General features: G+C 41.0%; 2 protein-coding genes across 2 annotated transcripts; both read left to right on the top strand.

The window, feature by feature from the left end:
- The first annotated feature begins 1,021 nt into the window (after nt 1-1,021).
- On the top strand, nt 1,022-8,662 carry LOC117298867 (E3 ubiquitin-protein ligase TRIM71-like). Its single transcript, XM_033782223.1, has 5 exons — nt 1,022-1,308; nt 3,793-5,070; nt 5,365-6,159; nt 6,858-7,000; nt 7,557-8,662. The coding sequence occupies exons 2-5, from the start codon at nt 4,201-4,203 to the stop codon at nt 7,972-7,974; spliced, it is 2,226 nt and encodes a 741-aa protein (XP_033638114.1). The 5' UTR covers nt 1,022-1,308; nt 3,793-4,200; the 3' UTR covers nt 7,975-8,662.
- Nucleotides 8,663-10,435: 1,773 nt separating this feature from the next.
- Nucleotides 10,436-16,628, top strand: LOC117298866. Its single transcript, XM_033782222.1, has 7 exons — nt 10,436-10,873; nt 12,097-12,196; nt 12,494-12,664; nt 12,848-13,126; nt 13,788-13,988; nt 14,834-15,103; nt 16,263-16,628. Exons 1-7 carry the CDS (start codon nt 10,836-10,838, stop codon nt 16,428-16,430), a joined length of 1,227 nt encoding a protein of 408 aa, XP_033638113.1. The 5' UTR covers nt 10,436-10,835; the 3' UTR covers nt 16,431-16,628.
- Nucleotides 16,629-17,991: the final 1,363 nt, after the last annotated feature.

Raw genomic sequence — 17,991 nt, 5'->3', positions numbered from 1 at the left:
ATTTTCACATGTTTGTTATTTTATGTAGAAATTGTGATACACGAAGTGTGGGCCTTGGACAATACTGTTTACCGAAAGGGTCCAATGGCTTTAAACAGCACCATTTTAAGCGATCAACCGATTACGTGCAAAACGGAGACCCAAGGGTGGGGGCTGCCTTTTAAAATTCCACAATCCAGTAGCATTCTTTTCATACCCGTTCTGCTGACAAAGAATTCTCAAAATGTTCTTTTCTTTTCAATTGGCTAAACATTAGAAAACAAAGTGCGACATTAAGATCGAATGTGCCCTCATTGGCAGAGGTTCGAACATTAACTATCTTTAGTCTGTCATTAATAATGGGCTCTGACGTCATCAATGGGATTTAGTATTACACGAATATACTGCATGTATGATAGCTTTAATGTAAGCAAGCAATATTGTTTTTATTTTATGTAAACTTGGGTTATCTCAGAAATCACGCAAATAAAATGTGTTTACAAACAATTTCCTGATAAAATGTAGTCCAAATATTTTGATAACTCTGTGCAAGATACCAGCGAAACAACAACAGACGAAGACGTATCGTTTAGGGATCATTACACAAACCTATTAATACCAGCGAAGTTTAAAGGCCCTGGACACTTTTGGTAGTTACTCAATATGAATGTTGTCAGCATAAAACGATTAATGGGGAGCTGTTGATATAGTATAATACAAAATATTAGAAACGGCTCCCGCTGAAGTAAGAGATAATTTCGTCCTCAAATAATAACAGACTTCAGGCCTAAAGCCTTTTATCAGGGATCTGAAAGCACACAAATTAAAGCAACTAGGTATTTGTTTTTGCATTATCTAGTTCAACTTCGACCGATTGAGTAACATTGTTCACATTTTGTTTTTATGCATAATTATTGGGAAACATCAAAGAGAGAATACTGGTCTTTGACAATTACCAAAACGTGTCCAGTGCCTTTAAAGGGCAGGTTTTTATAGGAGTCGGGAATAACATGATAACATCTTACGATCAGTACTGAGTCTAGTCTGCAAACGATTTCAAAAATGAAGAAGAGATGTGTTGTGGTGATTGAATGGAAATACTTAGTCTAGAGAATTTACACTTCATAAAACAGCCGTGGGGTTCTGTAGTGCAACGTGCACTGGTTTGCAGTTGGTCTGTCTGCAATGGAAGACGTGCAGCTTGAGCGTGGACGATCTTTAGTTTTTCATACACTGCGTTTATCAATACGATATGAGGAGTTAAATGTGTTGGCTTTACATTAGACACACACCGATATGGCTTTCTACGGTCGCCTATGATAGCTATTGGTAAGTTTTTGCAATAGATGTTCATTGTATAGTATAGTTATAACAGCACCAGATGTTGGTATTATGAAGTTCTTGAGATGCCGTGCATTCACAGACTGTTTTAAGGGTTTATTTGCTGCAAAGGAGGTCTTTGCATTCGAGTCCTGGGCCCATTTTCAAAGAGCTGCTTTAGCAGAAAGTACTGATTAACATTTCTCTGCTAAGCAGAAACGAGCAGGATACTCAGTCACATAATATACTTGTTGCATGGTATGGCTGATGTTATATACAAGCTTCCGTTGGATTTCTTTATTCTCGCTTTATTGCCTAAAAATTTGGCTTATGACGTCGTTCATATAGAAACCATGTCCGGGTCAAAGTTCAACACGAATTAAAAGAAATGGATTTTGACAGAGTGAAAGGGATCAGGTTTAAATTTAGTAATCACTCTTAAAATTAACGACAACAAAAACTGATGAGTGGGAGGCCTAAACAGCAGATTTCGATAGTATAAAGGATTTTAAGCACTTCGAAGGTTGTTGCTATAATGTACAAACTTATCAGTTTTATGCCCCAACATTTAAAGGCAGTGGACACTATTGGTAATTACTCAAAATAATTGTTAGCATAAAACCTTACATGGTGACGAGTAATGAGAAGAGGTTGATGGTATAAAACATTGTGAGAAACAGCTCCCTCTGAAGTGCCATAGTTTTCGAGCAAGAAGTAATGTCCACGAATTTGATTTCGAGACCCGCAGATTTAGAATTTTGAGGTATCGAAATCAACGATCTTAATGTACACAACTTCGTGTGACAAGGGTGGTTATTCTTTCATTATTATCTCGCAACTCCGACGACCAATTGAGCTCAAATTTTCACAGGTTTGTTATTTGATGCATATGTTGAGATACGTACATACACCAAGTGGTGGGAAGACTGGTCTTTGACAATTACCAATAGTGTCCACTGTCTTGAAGTCTTACTACAGTATTGCTTCTCGGATTGCACTTTGTAATCCTATTGTGGGTTTGTCTTCCTGCGTGGATATATTCTTTTCGTTTTTTTTGGTGATATCTGAATGTTTGATTGTTGTGTGCATCAATATATTCTCATGATTAAAATACTCAAACGGTTCCAGCAACCAAAGGCATTATTATATTGCCTTGAATAGATCATCGATCGAAGGTATTTTTGGCAGCTCAACCCATTTACATTTTGCTGAAGCACCCTTTAACATTCGACATGATACAACATGTACGTCAACATGGCTCATCCCATAGCATAGGCTTGTGCATAGTTTGCGTTCCGCGCAATCTTGGAATTCCTTGCTATGTCGCTGTGTGGAACATAATATCTCTATGGGTGTTTGTCGTTATACTTGGAGTATGTTTAGACGCAAACGAACTTTAGATTCAGTGTCAAGGAAAGACTATGGCTAAGTAAAGATCAGACAGGCTGAGTTTAATTACATAAAGATATTAATGAAATAGAGAGTTATATTATGTTTGTGTATCAAATTAAAGTTATAATATAAATGTTATTAATAATAATCAAAATAAAACGATAAATGAATAGAAAGTGTACATAATTGAAAATAAATGAATAAATTAATCACATTTTATGGCTAAATCATTTTCAAATTTTTACCAAACAATTGACGACAAATGAAGCTGAAACTTCAACTGGTTATTATAATTATTATGAAAATATTCATTCGTTGAGTATGGGCAAACATTTGATACTGTTGATACAAAGCCTTTAATACTGTGGTGAATCAGAGTTTAATGTTACAGTTCTAAAGTTTTCAGTGCAGCTTTTTATGATGAGTCAAACCTCTGGAGCCCATCAAAATACTTCACCGTTCACATCATTGCTCTTAATCTAGTTCTAGTAAAAAATAGAAATGGGACAGTGCAATGAAAAACAGTTTGACATCATGCGCGAAACACATCTGAAATTCATTTTGTTGCATAAAATGCTTATAGCGAAATCCGTTGACGATTTGTTTCTCCGTCTATGCCAACGCTATGGATCCAAAGTTCCCGAATTAGTTCATGGGTTAAGACTCACTGTCCTTAAAGACACTGGACACTATTGGTAATTGTCAAAGACCAGTCTTCTCACTTGGTGTATCTCAACATATGCATAAAATAACAAACCTGTGAAAAGTTGAGCTAAATTGGTTGTCGAAGTTGCGAGATAATAATGAAAGAAAAAAAAACACCCTTGTCTCAAGAAAATGTGTGCGTTCAGATGCTTGATTTTGAAACCACAAATTCTAAACTTGAGGTCTCAAAATCAAATGCATGGAAAATTACATTTTTCTCGAGAACTACGTCACTTCTGAGGGAGCTATTTCTCACATTGTTTTATATCGTCAACCTCTCCCTATTACTCATTATTAAGTAAGGTTTTATGCTAATAATTATTTTGAGTAATTACCAATAGTGTCCACTGCCTTTAATGTAATTAACCATTTTGTGTTTTTTCTATTTTAAAATAGATGATAGTGAAATCTACTCGCCTCATGGAACTTTACTCTGTCAAGCTTCTCAAGTCAGCATCAAGCCGCACCTTTTTTTCATTTCGCTTCTCATACCTGGAATGCGCTCACTACATCCATCAGAAAATCTAACTCTTCATACAAATTCAAGAAGTGTATCAAACAGTTTTTGAACCCAATGTAATGCGATGTGTTCTTGATGTAGTGGCACTTGTACTATGTAAAATAATGTATTCTGTATGTATGAACTCGTCAATCTGAACTGGCCACAAACGTACTTAGATGATAGTGAAATCACTAGTCAGACAGCGTAGGGAGCTGTGGTCTTGATATCTGTCCACGGTTCCTAGCTAGGTTATAGAGTCTGTCAACCGGGCTTGGTGGACCCAGTGAACTCGTCAATCTGAAATGGCCACCAACGTACTCAGAGCTGAGGAACTAGACAGGCAATTCCTGCAGTGCCCTCTATGCATTGATCGCCTAAAAGAACCCAAGGTTCTTGCGTGTCAGCATACGTTCTGCGCAAACTGTTTACAACTTTGGGTGAGCAAGAATGATGGTAAACTATCATGCCCTATTTGCCGTAAGGAATACACCATGGGGGAAGGGGGCGTGGCTTCCTTAGCAGATAACTTCTTTGTGAATGGTATCATAGATTTCATCAAACAGAAACGACGTGTGTCGTCGAGCGCCCCCACGTGTCACGGATGTGACAATGAGGCTGCATACCACTGCTTCGATTGCAACGAGTTTTTGTGTGTGGATTGTGCTAACGCGCACCGTAGGCTGCGCATGACGCGCAGCCACCGCCTCACGACGGTGGATGAATACCATACTAGCGGGATGCTGGTGCGTCTGGACTCCTTAGACAAGTCGGCGAAACTGTGCACTGCACACGACGGGGAGCAGTTTGAGCTGTACTGCGAGACGTGTGATGTGCCGATTTGCTACAGATGCCGTGCGACCATCCACCGACCGCCGCGGCACAAACACCGCAAGCGGCACGAGGCGGCTGAGCAACGGCGTGGCGTCCTCACCAGCCTCGTAGAGCGAGCGAAGTGCCGCGTGGACACCTTAAGAGACAACTTGGGTGTATTGAAGGAGACCAACAGACAACTCTTGCTCAACCGTAACCGTGCTGAGTTGCAGATCAGGGAGAGAACCGAGGGGCTGGCTGAGATTCTGGAGAGGTACGAGCAGGAAGCCGTGGATGAACTGGACCAGTGTTTCACTGCAAGGAGAGATGCACTCAACGCAGAGACAGAACTCGTCCAACAAGTAAGAATACTAGTTATTAAATAGATTTATTAGGAGTGTCCAATATAACACTTCAGTAAAGATTCAGTAAAAAGGTAAAAAAGTACCAGGCTATTAAACTGAGGACGACACAAGCAAAAAATAGATTAGTAGTGACGAAGAGAAATGGCTATGTTTAACATAGTGAGACAACACACTATTGATTTATCAAATGCATTTTTGGTGTCCTTATTCGTCAACGTAAGTTGTTTGACCCCAAATGAGGGCGCTGTTTTAGCGTATAATATAGACTTGAATGTGTTTTTGCCCTGACAGGTTCTTGACAAGACGAGCAGCGTGTGTAGCGTAACAGAAAATCTACTCTCCGAAGGAAACGACACTGCACTGCTCTTCGTCAACAAAGAAACGACCAAGAAAATGAAAGACACAATCGACACCGAAGTCACCTCCAAACTAGAAGAAAACGGCCACATCGGGTTTGTAAACGGACAAGCAGACATGAACAGATGTTTAGTCCTAGGTCATTTATTTTGTCACCAAGCCGTTGCATCACAGTCCGGTCTGAAATCTGAGGTGGTGCTTCCCTCTGAGGTTTTAGTGGGTGAAGACGTACGAATCTGCCTGGAGACCAAAGACGCAGCGGGTAATGCAGTGGTAGCCGGGGGCGCCGCAGTCAGTGCTAAACTGTGTTCCCCGTCTGGTGAGGTGGGGATCGCGAGAGTGAAAGACAATGAGGACGGTACCTACGATATTGTTTTCAGGTCCAACTGCAAAGGCCGACATCGCCTGTCCGTTGCCGTCTTCGGACGGCAAGTCACCGGTAGCCCGTTCGATATCGCCGTCGTCAAGACAGCCCGGAGGGTTTTGGAGTTTGGAGCTGGAGGCTGCATCACGAAGCTACGGGAGCCGTGGGGCGTGGCTGTGTCACGGAGAAATGGTGATGTCTTCGTTGCTGATACCGGAAACAATTGCATTAGGATCTTTGATCTTAACGGCAACCACCGGAAACAGTTGAACTTTCCTAACTTCCCGAGCAAGTTCGAACCTCTGGGTCTCACATTAGTTGGCGATGAGGAAAACATTCTTGTAACGGACCACATAAACAAGCAAGTATGTACAAACATTTTGTTCATAATTTGTTTAAGCTTTAACTTAATTTTAACAAAAGAACTCCGATTGGGTTCGGGTTGGCGAGGTGGTATCTTTCCTCACATTCCACCTCTTGGGCCCTGGTTCGAATCCCACCGGGACAATACATGTGATTGGTTTTCAGTCCATTCCTTCTCCACGATCAATGTCCCAGTCGTGACACGTACTTGTGTCATTATTAAAGCAAGACACTTGTTGCGTCCTACGGGTGGGGCGTAAAGCCGTAAGGGTTCCGTGTGTTGTGTAACGCATGTAAAAGAACCCAGTGCACTATCTAAAAGAGAAGTTCGCCCCGGTGTTTCCAGTTTTATAGGCAGCATAGTGCACCACAGCACCTTGAGAACCGTTACATGGTGCTAAAGCATGGGATAATGTTTCATACTTCTAAAAGCACCACATACACCTTGCTGGGACAATCCTGCCGTCGATTTCACCAAACTCTTCCTAACTTAGGATTAATCTTAGGACTTAGGACGAGTTAAGTTCAAACCATAGACGTTAGGACGGGTTACTCATCCTAACTCGAGATAAGATTATTCCTAGCGTTTCGTGAAATCGGTTGCTGAGCTCTTTGATGCGCACTTATGGTGCGATAAAGCGCTACAAAAAACTAGTTCAACAGAAATATGAACATCTGATTTTGTTTTTGTATGTGCCAGGTTCTTCTATGCTCGCGAGACGGACAACTTTTAAGACGTTTTGGCACTACGGAGTTACGTCGGCCTTGTGGTGTGGCAGTCAATAGTGCTGGCAATATCTTCATTGCGGACCATGGAACACACCGAGTCCATATGTATGACAGGTACATGAACTTGTAGACAAATAAATTTTTCAACATAACTTTTATAATGTACTTTACACATGATATGCACCATTTATTTCACATGACGTCATTGACCGCCATCTTTGGTGTTGAACTTTGGTGAAAAGTGCACGCGTGTTCGCACTGCGCACGATCTCATGAACCAATCAATTAAAAACAATCTTTAAAAACAATTTCCTTAACGAAGGATAATGCGCTACAGATGAGCACGACCTCAGCCATAGCCTTTTGCATTTCATTAAATATGTCGACCAGTGCAGGGGGTCTATTACTGGGACGCTAAATACAACATAGAGCGCCATCAAGCGTTTGTCTTTAAGATAGCTTTTTTGAAAGTGCATCATGGATATTTAACCATCAGTTCGAATTCACATTGAATAGTGATGCTTGATAAAGGGATATTTTGTCAATGTAGGTACGTGTGTTTACTTGGACTTACGTGTGTTAGTTTTAATTGTTATATAAGCTGTTGGTGGCGCACTATATAGTGAACCAAATCGTACAATAATGTTTAATTTCTTTTGGCAAACAACAGTGACCTCCGTTATCGTAAAGACATCGGTTGTTACGGTAAGGCCACTGGGGAGTTCCGCTGCCCCATCGCCATCGACGTGAACAGTACAGATGAAATCATCGTCTCTGACAGGGAGAACCATCGCGTGCAAATCTTCAACGCCGAGGGTGACTTCCTGGCAGCTTTCAGCTCGACGGGAGAGGGAGAGGGGCAATTGAAGTATCTCACGGGACTAACGGTCGACACTCATGACAACATCATCGTCTGCAATGACTGGAACAACAGGGTTTTAATGTTTGACCAACAGGGATGCTTTTTACGGAGGTTGGACAGTGATGCGGACGCGCTTCAGTATCCCATCGGGGTTGCCGTTACGGAACACGGCAAGGTTGTTGTTGTCGATTACGGCAACGAAGCCGTAAAGGTCTTCAAGACGTAAACGGAAGTGTCAATCTGTTGGTGGCTACTTTACTTCATTCATCTGTCATTACTTTGAAAAGGCATCGGATACTTTTGTTTATTGCTCAAAATAATTGTTTTAGCATAAAACTTACGAGCAATGAAGAGCTGTGTAGTATAACACATTGTGAGTAACGGCTCCCTCTGAAGTATTGTAGTTTATACTCAAAAATTACTTCAGGGCGGACATTTGAAAGCACATAAATTTGTGCAGAAATCATGTGTTTTATTTCATTACTCTTTCGCACGATGTTAACCAATTTAGTCCACTTTTTTTCTCAAGTTCAAGTTTGCTATTTTATGTTGTGATAAACTGAGAATACTAGTCTATGACAACAATATTATTAGCAAAGGTGTCGAGTACCTTTATTTCGATACTTAACCGCACCAACATAACACATACGCTGATAATGTAAGGTACACAAAAACATTTGTTTATGGAAATGAGCAGTTAGAATGAATTTAAAAAGAAACAATAATAATTCTATTATTAAATAGAGGTATGTAGAAATCTAGTTGCAACGTCCGTACAGATGTGAATGACTTAATATTATGACTGCGGTGACGACACAATACTTACTCTGTCGTAAGAGTTTTGATGTCTATGAGTTTAAAATAGTCTTGCGATACTATCTAAGATGAGGTATATTAAAAGCATAGTAAAAACACTGTTGTTTTGTATAGGATTTGGGGCATTGCATGGTGAGGTATCAATATATATTTGGTTTGCGGTAACACCATGTGTGTATCTACTTGCCAGGTAGAGTTTGTTCTTAGAGAACTGTCTTGCATTTATTCTACTGCCGCGGAGTAGATAATAGGGGGTTCGGGAGACTTCTCAGTTCTGAAAAGAACTGTCCTGCTTTTAACCAGGGCGGATGGTATAGAAAATAGACTTGAACTACTACTTTAGCTTGTGTACTGCCGCGGAGTCAGTTCTGAATTGGTCTCAACGTTTCGACTAGCTTGCTCTAGTCTGTTGATTTACTTACCACTTTCAATCATAAATCTGATCTTTGGCAGTTCACTTGACATGGGTTTATACTAACAGTTTCCTAAACCGGTGTGAGGATATTCTTTCCACTCGAAGAATCTGGCCTCCGCCCGCATCGGCAACGTTTGTGTTAAAAGTTCGGCTCATGATATAGCGCCCTCTTTTGAATAAACTTCTTTCATGTTTAACCTAGACTGGTCATCTGACCTTCTCCGCAAGTGTAAGGATAGCCTGCACATCTGATGGCACACTTCGAGGCTCGTGAATAACGCCTTAAGTCAACCCCCGTCCATCTTCACCTTTCACCTAGACTCACATGCAGACGACCGAAAGTGCACCTGCCAAACGTCACCTCGGACCAATCAAAAATATAAAAAGCTTAAGTCACTGCACGTTTATCCAATGAACTAATTATATCCGATGAAATGACTGGTTCTGAAAACCAAGTACATCCATGCAGCTAAAGACATGGGACAAGTCTAGGATTAGGGCAGATGTTGGCTGATAATGGGCGAGTTCGATTATCTTCCCCATGTCGACCCCGGTCTGCCACGGTGCGTTCGAATAGCTTGGACGTCATTCCAGGGGCTCACCCGGGTCAGCCCCAGTGCCCTGCTTGTGGAACGGGTCACTTGAGGCTGACGTCACCACGAGAGTGCGAGTGTGATCGTTCGATTAGCTCTTGTCAGGGGCGGCTCACCCGAACGAGCACCGCGGGGTCGACACGGGGAAGCTAATCGAACACACCCAATGTTTACACACATACGCCGCAATCCCTTTTACCGTGACACGAGTACGATTGTATATAAATTATTTCTACCTCCATTGGTTATAGACCTTTATCACAGTGTGGCCACCTTGATTTAACTTCATTCCAACTCATTGTACCCAAACTGAGGCTGGACGAAATAATAGTATGGTGCCATGTTTGCACAATGAATGTCAGCATTCACTACTGTTACGGAAACAGGGGACATGACTAAGATGGTGACAGCGTGATATTAATTATAAGGTCGATAGAGTGCACCCCACTTAATAAACTCCCATAGCATTCAGTGCAAAGTAAATACACGAAAAAATACTGTTTACATTAAATGGAAAGTTATGCATTGACTCTTGAACTTTAATCCTTCCCTAATCTAATATAATGGGAAGTCACTGGGCCTGTCACCATCCAAGTCAAAACACCCCTTCACCAGTGTAATTTCCCAAAATGTCCGAGTATCAATCTTGAAACTCTGTACATGTACACCAAATCAGCAAATATAACCATTTTTTTGTAGGGCCTATGTCATCTTAAACACATAAAGTTTGACGTAAAAAACCCAAGGTTTTAAGATTATATATTGTGATAAACAAAGCAAACTATAAGGTCGGGCAATTCAAGTAGTGTCCAGTTGTTGAGCACCTATAGTTAATTTTGTTGGGCAGGGGTGATGAGTCTTCCTTGGTATGTGTGCTGGCTGCGACCTTTTTATCATAATAATTGAGGAGTCATATAGCCTGAATCTGACGTCACACGATGCTCGTGAATAACACCGGAGAGAGGCTCCAGATCAATCCATTGTTCAAGTTCTACACAAAGAAAATCGACACTAACACTGTGTGAATACTGCATACAGACGCCTTTAAGCAGTATTTCCATTGTACCAAATGAAATCAACGTATGACGACGCTATTCGTGATAACAGGTTCTGTAAAGCCCAATTGCTGTTTTTGAGGTCAAAGAGCGCCCTAGTGACCAAGCTTGGTGAACAGGTGCACTGGTGGACATTGGTGCTTGGTGAGCGGACCTGAATATCGACAGAAGCATAACCCTATGCTGCACGTCCGAGTGGCCACCAACTATGAAGACTACTACAGCCTTATGGACGATTTGTAAAAGGTAAACTTTATTTTGATTTTCTTGGTTTTATTTTGTGGAGAAACTCGAGTATATTACTATTGTGTAGTCTATCTAACTTATTTTGGTGTAGGCCTATATTATTTTGATTGTTACTAACATGTTAGTAATTATTTCATGTTTTGCGTTTATGCAAAGAAATTTTCCTCCGTGGTTAACGACCAATTAAAACTAATTGAATTGAATTGTTTACAAAAATAAAAATGTTCTTTATTAGAAGAAAAATTACGGGAACAAAAAATGAGTAATGAAATCTGCAAACTACTCGGAGCCGCAAGAAGAAAAATTACGGGAACAAAAAATGAGTAATGAAATCTGCAAACTACTCGGAGCCGCAAACAATACCTGTTTCGAAACAATACCTGTTTCGAAATGCCGTTGTTAGCCTAATATATGCCTGGCATTAACAGTGTACAGCTACAATCATGTAAAAGCCTAGTACATGCTAAAAATGCACCTAAGAGCATAATAAACCTCAACATTTTCTAGGGTACCATTGTGGGTATCATGTCCCGTGGCGTTTCGTCTGCCTCGCTCCGCACTTGCGTTGTGCCTTTAAAAATGTTCCTTTTTTTTCAACGGGCAGTTGCATGCCTGTATAAAAGAGAGGTCCCCCCCCCCCCTAAATGACAGCTCGACATTGTATTTTAAAATAGCCGACTGTGTGCTTTAAAACATTATCGTGGAGCATTAAAATGTTTCCTTTGTTTATAGAAAATAAAGCGGGCTGGGACGCCAAACGTGTTTTATTATTTAGTTTCATGGTCACTGGGCCAATATAAACATCCCTGTAATTTTTCTCAGCTCCCTTGGGAGTATACACGGCCCGAGTTGTCGGCAGTTTTTTTTATACATCAACCTTCTCCATGACCTCTGTTCTTGACGTATTTATGTGGGTGTTTATGGGGTTTTCGTGGGTGTGATTTTGTTTAAAGGCACAGGACACTATTGGTAATATATATTTATTAGAGACCAGTCTTCTCACTTAGTGTATCTATACATGTATTAAATAACAAACCTGTGAAAATTTGGACTCAATTGGTCATCGAAGCTGCGAGTTAAGAATGGAAGATGGAATAACAAGTTTGTCTTTGCCTAAGACGTTCAAGAGCAGTTCTTATATTAGTATTGTTATAGACAATAAAACTTCCTGCTTATAAAATTCTAAATGCATTTTCATTGTGTTTCTTTTCTCATTCTAACAGCTTCATCTCTACATACAAAAATTTGATTCTTGGAGCCTTTTTCACGAATAAAGTAACCAGCGCTCGGCACCTAGACTTCACCATTGTCCGATATTCCCAGGTATTAAAAGGCTCACGATAAAGGCACAGGACACTATTGGTTATTACTCAAAATAACAATCAGCAAAAAAACTTACTTGATGAAAAGCAACGGAGAGCAGTTGATAGTATACAACATTTTGAGAAACGGCTCCCTACGAAGTATAGTTTTTGCGAAAGAGGTTATTTCTCACTCAAACAATTAAAATACTTCAGCTGAAGCCTTTTACTATGCATCTGAAAGCACACAAAGTAATGCAACACATGTGTTTTTTCTTTCATTATTCTCATGCAACTTCAATGACCATTCTCCGTGTAGTTGTGGGAAGATGGCCGAACTCTCCGCCGAGGACTCGGCGTTCAAGACGGCGAGGTGGTCCTGTCGATTGCCGCTGCTGGCGATAACGCCATAGGTTTACTCTTGGACAACCCGAGTAAGGTTGTTGCAGTGGATATATCACCCGCCCAGATAGCTCTCGTCTCGCTGAAGGTTGGTTCAAAATAATTAGGAATTAATGCCACAATACATAAATTGATATCCCTCCAAAGTATCTGCGCCATATTCTAAACTTAGTGTGAGAAACTCTGTTACTGCTGCATTTTCCAGAGGTCATTTAAGTACGACTATTAATTTTCATAATAAAATCCATAAAATGTTTACCTTTATTTTCAGATTCACGCTATCAAGCATCTACCATACGAAGAATTCACTCAGCTTCTGGGATTCCAACTTGATGACGTCATGAGTTCGTCGACATCCGGTTTGTTGACCCGAGGTCAGATATACAATAAATTGCGGCCATTCCTACCGGATGATACCAGGGAATTCTGGGATGCCAGGGCGGCCTTCATAGACTCGGGCGTGATGCATTGTGGGAAGATTGAGACGTTTTTTGAATTGTTTCGAACATGTGTCAGTGCATTTGTCCACTCCAAGGAAACAATTTCAAAGGTAATGGTGAATTCCATGTGTTTGTCGGCACTAAAGGCACTGGGCACTATTGCAAATTACTCAAAATACTCGTTGGCATAAAAACTTTCTTGGTAACGAGCAACGGAGAGCTAATGGGAGACTTTGAGACGCTAGGTGGCAGCAGACTAACCAGCTAAATTTCCATTGTTTACGTAATTCTGAGCGTGCGCACATGACCGAGAACAACGGATTTTACGTGGTAAGTCAGCTGCCACCAAGCGTCCCAAAAGTCTCCCATTCAAAAACATTGTGCGAAACGGCTCTCTCTGAACGTAGTTTTTGAGAAAGAGATATTTTCCCACTTAAATAGTAAAATACTTCAGCTAAAGCATTTTACTATGCATCCCTGAAAGCACACAAAGTAATTGTTTTTCTTTCATTATTCTCTTGCAACTTTAATGACCAATTTAGCCCAGGTTTTTGTATGCATTTGTTGGGATACCAAGGGAGAATACTGGTATTATGACAATTTTATTACCAAACGTGTGCAGTGCCTTTAAGAATGCACTTTAAAAAAAGAATCCTTATGGGAATTTTCATTATTAACTTCACTACTTTACTTTCCTACGAATATTATGCTTCACTAGTCTTCCTTTCACCTTTTATTAAAAAACTAATGTCTAGTTTGTTTGTTTTGTAGTTGCTTGGAATCCCCAAAGTGAAGGACCAGCGAAGTTTCTTTATGAATGTTTGGGACACCGCGTTGTGGCGATTTATTCACCGTTTGGTCTTCTCTCGAATGATGTTGGGTCGGGCTCGAGACCCGTCTCTGGTAGACCACACCACGGTCAAAGACGTGTCAGAGTTTCTCCTTGAAAAGCATGCAACATGTTTGCAGGAGGTGAGACTTCCCCTTTAAGTTCAGGGCTGGTACTTAACGATGCCCCCTACTCTGAAAGGCTCCGGTAGAAAATGACATTTCCTCATAGGGTGCCCTCTAAACCTGGGAAAATGCCTTGGTGCCCCCCCCCCCCTGCCCTTGCAGAAACGGTTCAGGGCTGAAAGTTGAATAGTCCAAAAAAGCATTTTAGACCTTAAATGACACTTAACACCTTTGGTAATTTTGTCAAAAACCAGTATTCTCACTTGGGAATTGGTGCATCCCAACAATCATATGGATAAAATAACACATCTGTGAAATTGTGAAATGCGTTTTGTTTACTATACCAATAGAATGGCTTAGCCTAGGTCCAAGGGAATTCTGTCCGCCGAAGATTCTGTCCGCCTCATGGGAAAATTAACATGGGCTGTAAAAGGATGATTCAAAAGAGGTCGCCGTCAGAAGAAGTGTGTACACAGTTTGCCATTAGGGACTTTTCGTTTTCGACGACGGATGGTTCTGCGACGGGTAAGATGACATTTGGCGTCATCTGCGCATGCGTCGGCTTTGAGGACGGTCGTCCCTCAATTTCTACGACAGTACTTTGGATGATTCTTCGTTGTGCTGAAAACGACAACGTTTAGGTGAACAACCGTCGCAGAACCATCCGTCGTCGAAAACGAAAAGTCCCTATTATTAATGGGAGGACGGAAATTTAGAAACTCCTGCAGAGCCAAACCTATTATCTCTCTCTGATACAAAACTCTGGCTAGTAGGTTACAACAATCTGAAACTCATTGAAACTTTCGAAATTTAACATTCATGTGTATGTTTTTCTCTTCTTTGTGTCCACTCTGACCCTACAGTTGCCCATATCTGACAACTTCTTCGAAGAATATGTACTGACAGGACAAATCACAGGGAAAAACGGCCTCCCCGACTACCTGAAGAGAGAGAACTACACCCTCTTGCGACAGCGGGTTGACCGAATACAGTTACTGCATGCCGATTTATTTGTGTATCTGGATGAAGTCGCAGATCGCAGTGATCTGCGTTTTGACGCGTTCAATCTATCTGATCTGTTTGAGTGGTTTCCTTTAGACGTAGCAGAAAACTTGTACAAGTCTTTGATTCGAGTAAGTTCTTTACATGATGTACAGCGCCCTCAAGGGATATTATTAATTTGACGCTTGCTTCTTGCAATCGGCGTCCTACAGGAACATAATATGCCCTTTCCGAATCCACTCCCCTTCGGCTCAGGATTCGGCTCAGGCCGCGGTTGTTGTGACAATAATTCCGCGTGCTTTGCGTACGCACTCCTGGCTGCGGACGGAGCCTGAAGACGAATTCAATTCAAAGCCGTGGTTTCGAAAAGGGCAAACAATTTAGCTGCACGTTTTGAATGTCGATTACACCGGTGTCAGATGCAATTGTGTCCGCCATGCAATACTGTCCGCTCCGGACACTTTTGCATAATATGCGCGGGTGTCCGGGGCTATGCAAAAACCGTCCGGTGGACATGGACATGATTGTACACTGTATGTACTGAACCAGCGTGTAATTATGCAGCATGAATTTTCACGTATTCTACTTTATGATTGCGAATACATTGTACCGCGGCCGAACATTTCCCATGTCTTTCATGACATGCACTTAGTAGCTTGTAAACAAATGGAGAACGCGTTTAATTTACTGCAATGCAAGGACGGTTTTGCGCGGCCGGACACAACTGCATATGCAAATGTGTCCGGGCGGACACAATTGCATTATGCAGCAGCGTCCAGGCGGACACGATTGCATATGCAAAGCCGTCCGGCGGACATAATTGCATGCAATAATGTCCTCTGGATAGTGCATAGAGGATACAATTGCATGCGACACCGGCACTGTTCATGCTCTGATTCTCACATTCATTGGAATAACCAGTTGCGCTCTCTCTCCCCCACCCCGTCGCTCAGAAACCTTCTTCCCACAAAATAAACTAAAAAGCACCCAAAAAACGAGAAGCAGACAAACAAACAAGCAAACTGAATCATAAAAAAATGTTTCGCCCCCATGCAATGAAAAACTTTGTGCATGGGACTCAGACGGCCGCAGTTACCATTTTTAACTCACTGTTCTTGGAAATGACTGTGAGCAATCTCAGAAAGACATACTACCTGGTGCGTCTGCTCAGTGCTGCCACATAGCGTTCAAAAGTTCCCACTCTCTAATTACGCCACTGCACATTGTTAGGAGCTTCTAAGGTTTGTATTCAAACTTGAGCTTTTCTTAATCAATTTTTTGGTCAAACAGGTGTCTAACCCGGGAGCCAGACTCGCATACTGGACTTTCTTGAACTGCAGACATCGCCCGGACTCGCTGGCCGATCGTCTTGTGCCACAAATGGACCTCAGTCGAGATCTTTACAAGGCAGATCGTACCTGGTTTTACAGTGACTTCGTGGTTGAAAAAGTTCAATAAGATTTCCTTTTGTTTTGTACCCAACCTCTTAACTACAGGGGCTGATTTCACAAAGCAATAAAGCTCACCGCAAGACAATTAATTTCATCGTTATTAACGGAGTGATTTGTGTTATGACATCACTACTTAGCAACTATACTTGCAGTTCAGATTAATCTTAGTTCTTTGTGAAATTGGCCCCGGTGTTAAATTTTGCTATTTTTTTTTTGGGGGGGGGGGGGGTGTGTGGAGTAGGGGATCACAAAATTGTCCCTTCCATACTTCTCTATAGGGTGTGATAAGTGCTTTATAACCAGTAGTGTAATTACTCTTAGTAGGCATCTAATAATGATATACAAAGCCTTTCTTCTATGGTGTATTCTACCCCCATTTGTTGATTGGCTTCCATCTTATTTCTCGTGAAGTCCTGTTTCAAATCAAAACTATTGGAATTGTGAGCTGTAGAATTGTTTTAATCCTATACGAATGTATTAGAAAACTAACCTGTTAATTTTTTAATTCCAAAAAGGTGTTCGCCTTTTTATTTTTTTCCTTTATTTTTCTTATAGATAAAGTGTTTTCTACTCTAATATAACAGGCTTTATAGGTAACTTGCCATAGTTGCATGGCCCAAATACGTTATTCTTCAAAATAGTTTGAGGGCATACAAAGATGATCAGTTTGTTACAATGAGCGAGTATGCCCCTACACCCAGTGATCTCATCAACATGAGTTGTATTAATTTGGAAAATTTAATTTAGATTTCATTGCCAAATTAACTCGTTTTTATTGCTGACTCCCTTTCTTAAAATGATAGCATTACAACGGTTAAGAATAGATAGAATTTAGTGAAATGTACCAATCATTATATTTATGTCCAATAAAACATTTTGACTTTTAACTTATTTTCTCAGTTTCGTTCTCTCGCATATCTTGGTCTTCTAACTTTCACAACTTTTAAACCAATAAAGATCAGAAGGAATGAAAATGATCTTTTGTAGCCGGGGAGTATTCAACGGTCCCCAGTGATATAAAAAATAAAAGTGTGCAGATGATTCAAGTTCAAGAGTCAATGAATACTTTTTTCCAGTACGTGTATTATTGAATTTTTGTTAGCATTATTTTGCATAGGTGCACCCTTCATCAGCAGCCTGCATAACCTTTGAAGGGCGCCCTCCAGCAAAAGTGAACCCTGGCGTACTGTGTGATAACACTTCTAAAAAAATCCGGACCATGCGGCATATTTAAGCAGAGGATTAAAACGAATTGAGTAAATTGATAAACAGATTTGAGATTTCCAAGTGTTTTTGTTTTATTTGCACTGTATGCTATGGGAGTTTATTATTACATTAGTAATAGACCTTTTCGCAAATACCGGGGCGCGCGCGTAAAGCTTGGAATTAGGTACATTGTGGTCTTGCTGGTATCCAAATTTGATCCATATATATCCCACAATGCACCTCATTCAACAGTCTGCGCTTGCGCATTGGTATTTGCGATAAGGTCTATCGCAAGGGCGCCCTCCAGCAAAAGTGACTGATGTGCGATTTTAACAGTTGTGCAACAACAAAACCCGTACCCG

Source organism: Asterias rubens, chromosome 13 (assembly GCF_902459465.1).
Source record: "Asterias rubens chromosome 13, eAstRub1.3, whole genome shotgun sequence".
Lineage (NCBI taxonomy): Eukaryota > Metazoa > Echinodermata > Asteroidea > Forcipulatida > Asteriidae > Asterias > Asterias rubens.
Note: the sequence above shows the minus strand (reverse complement) of the source record. Positions and strands in the feature narration are given on the sequence as shown.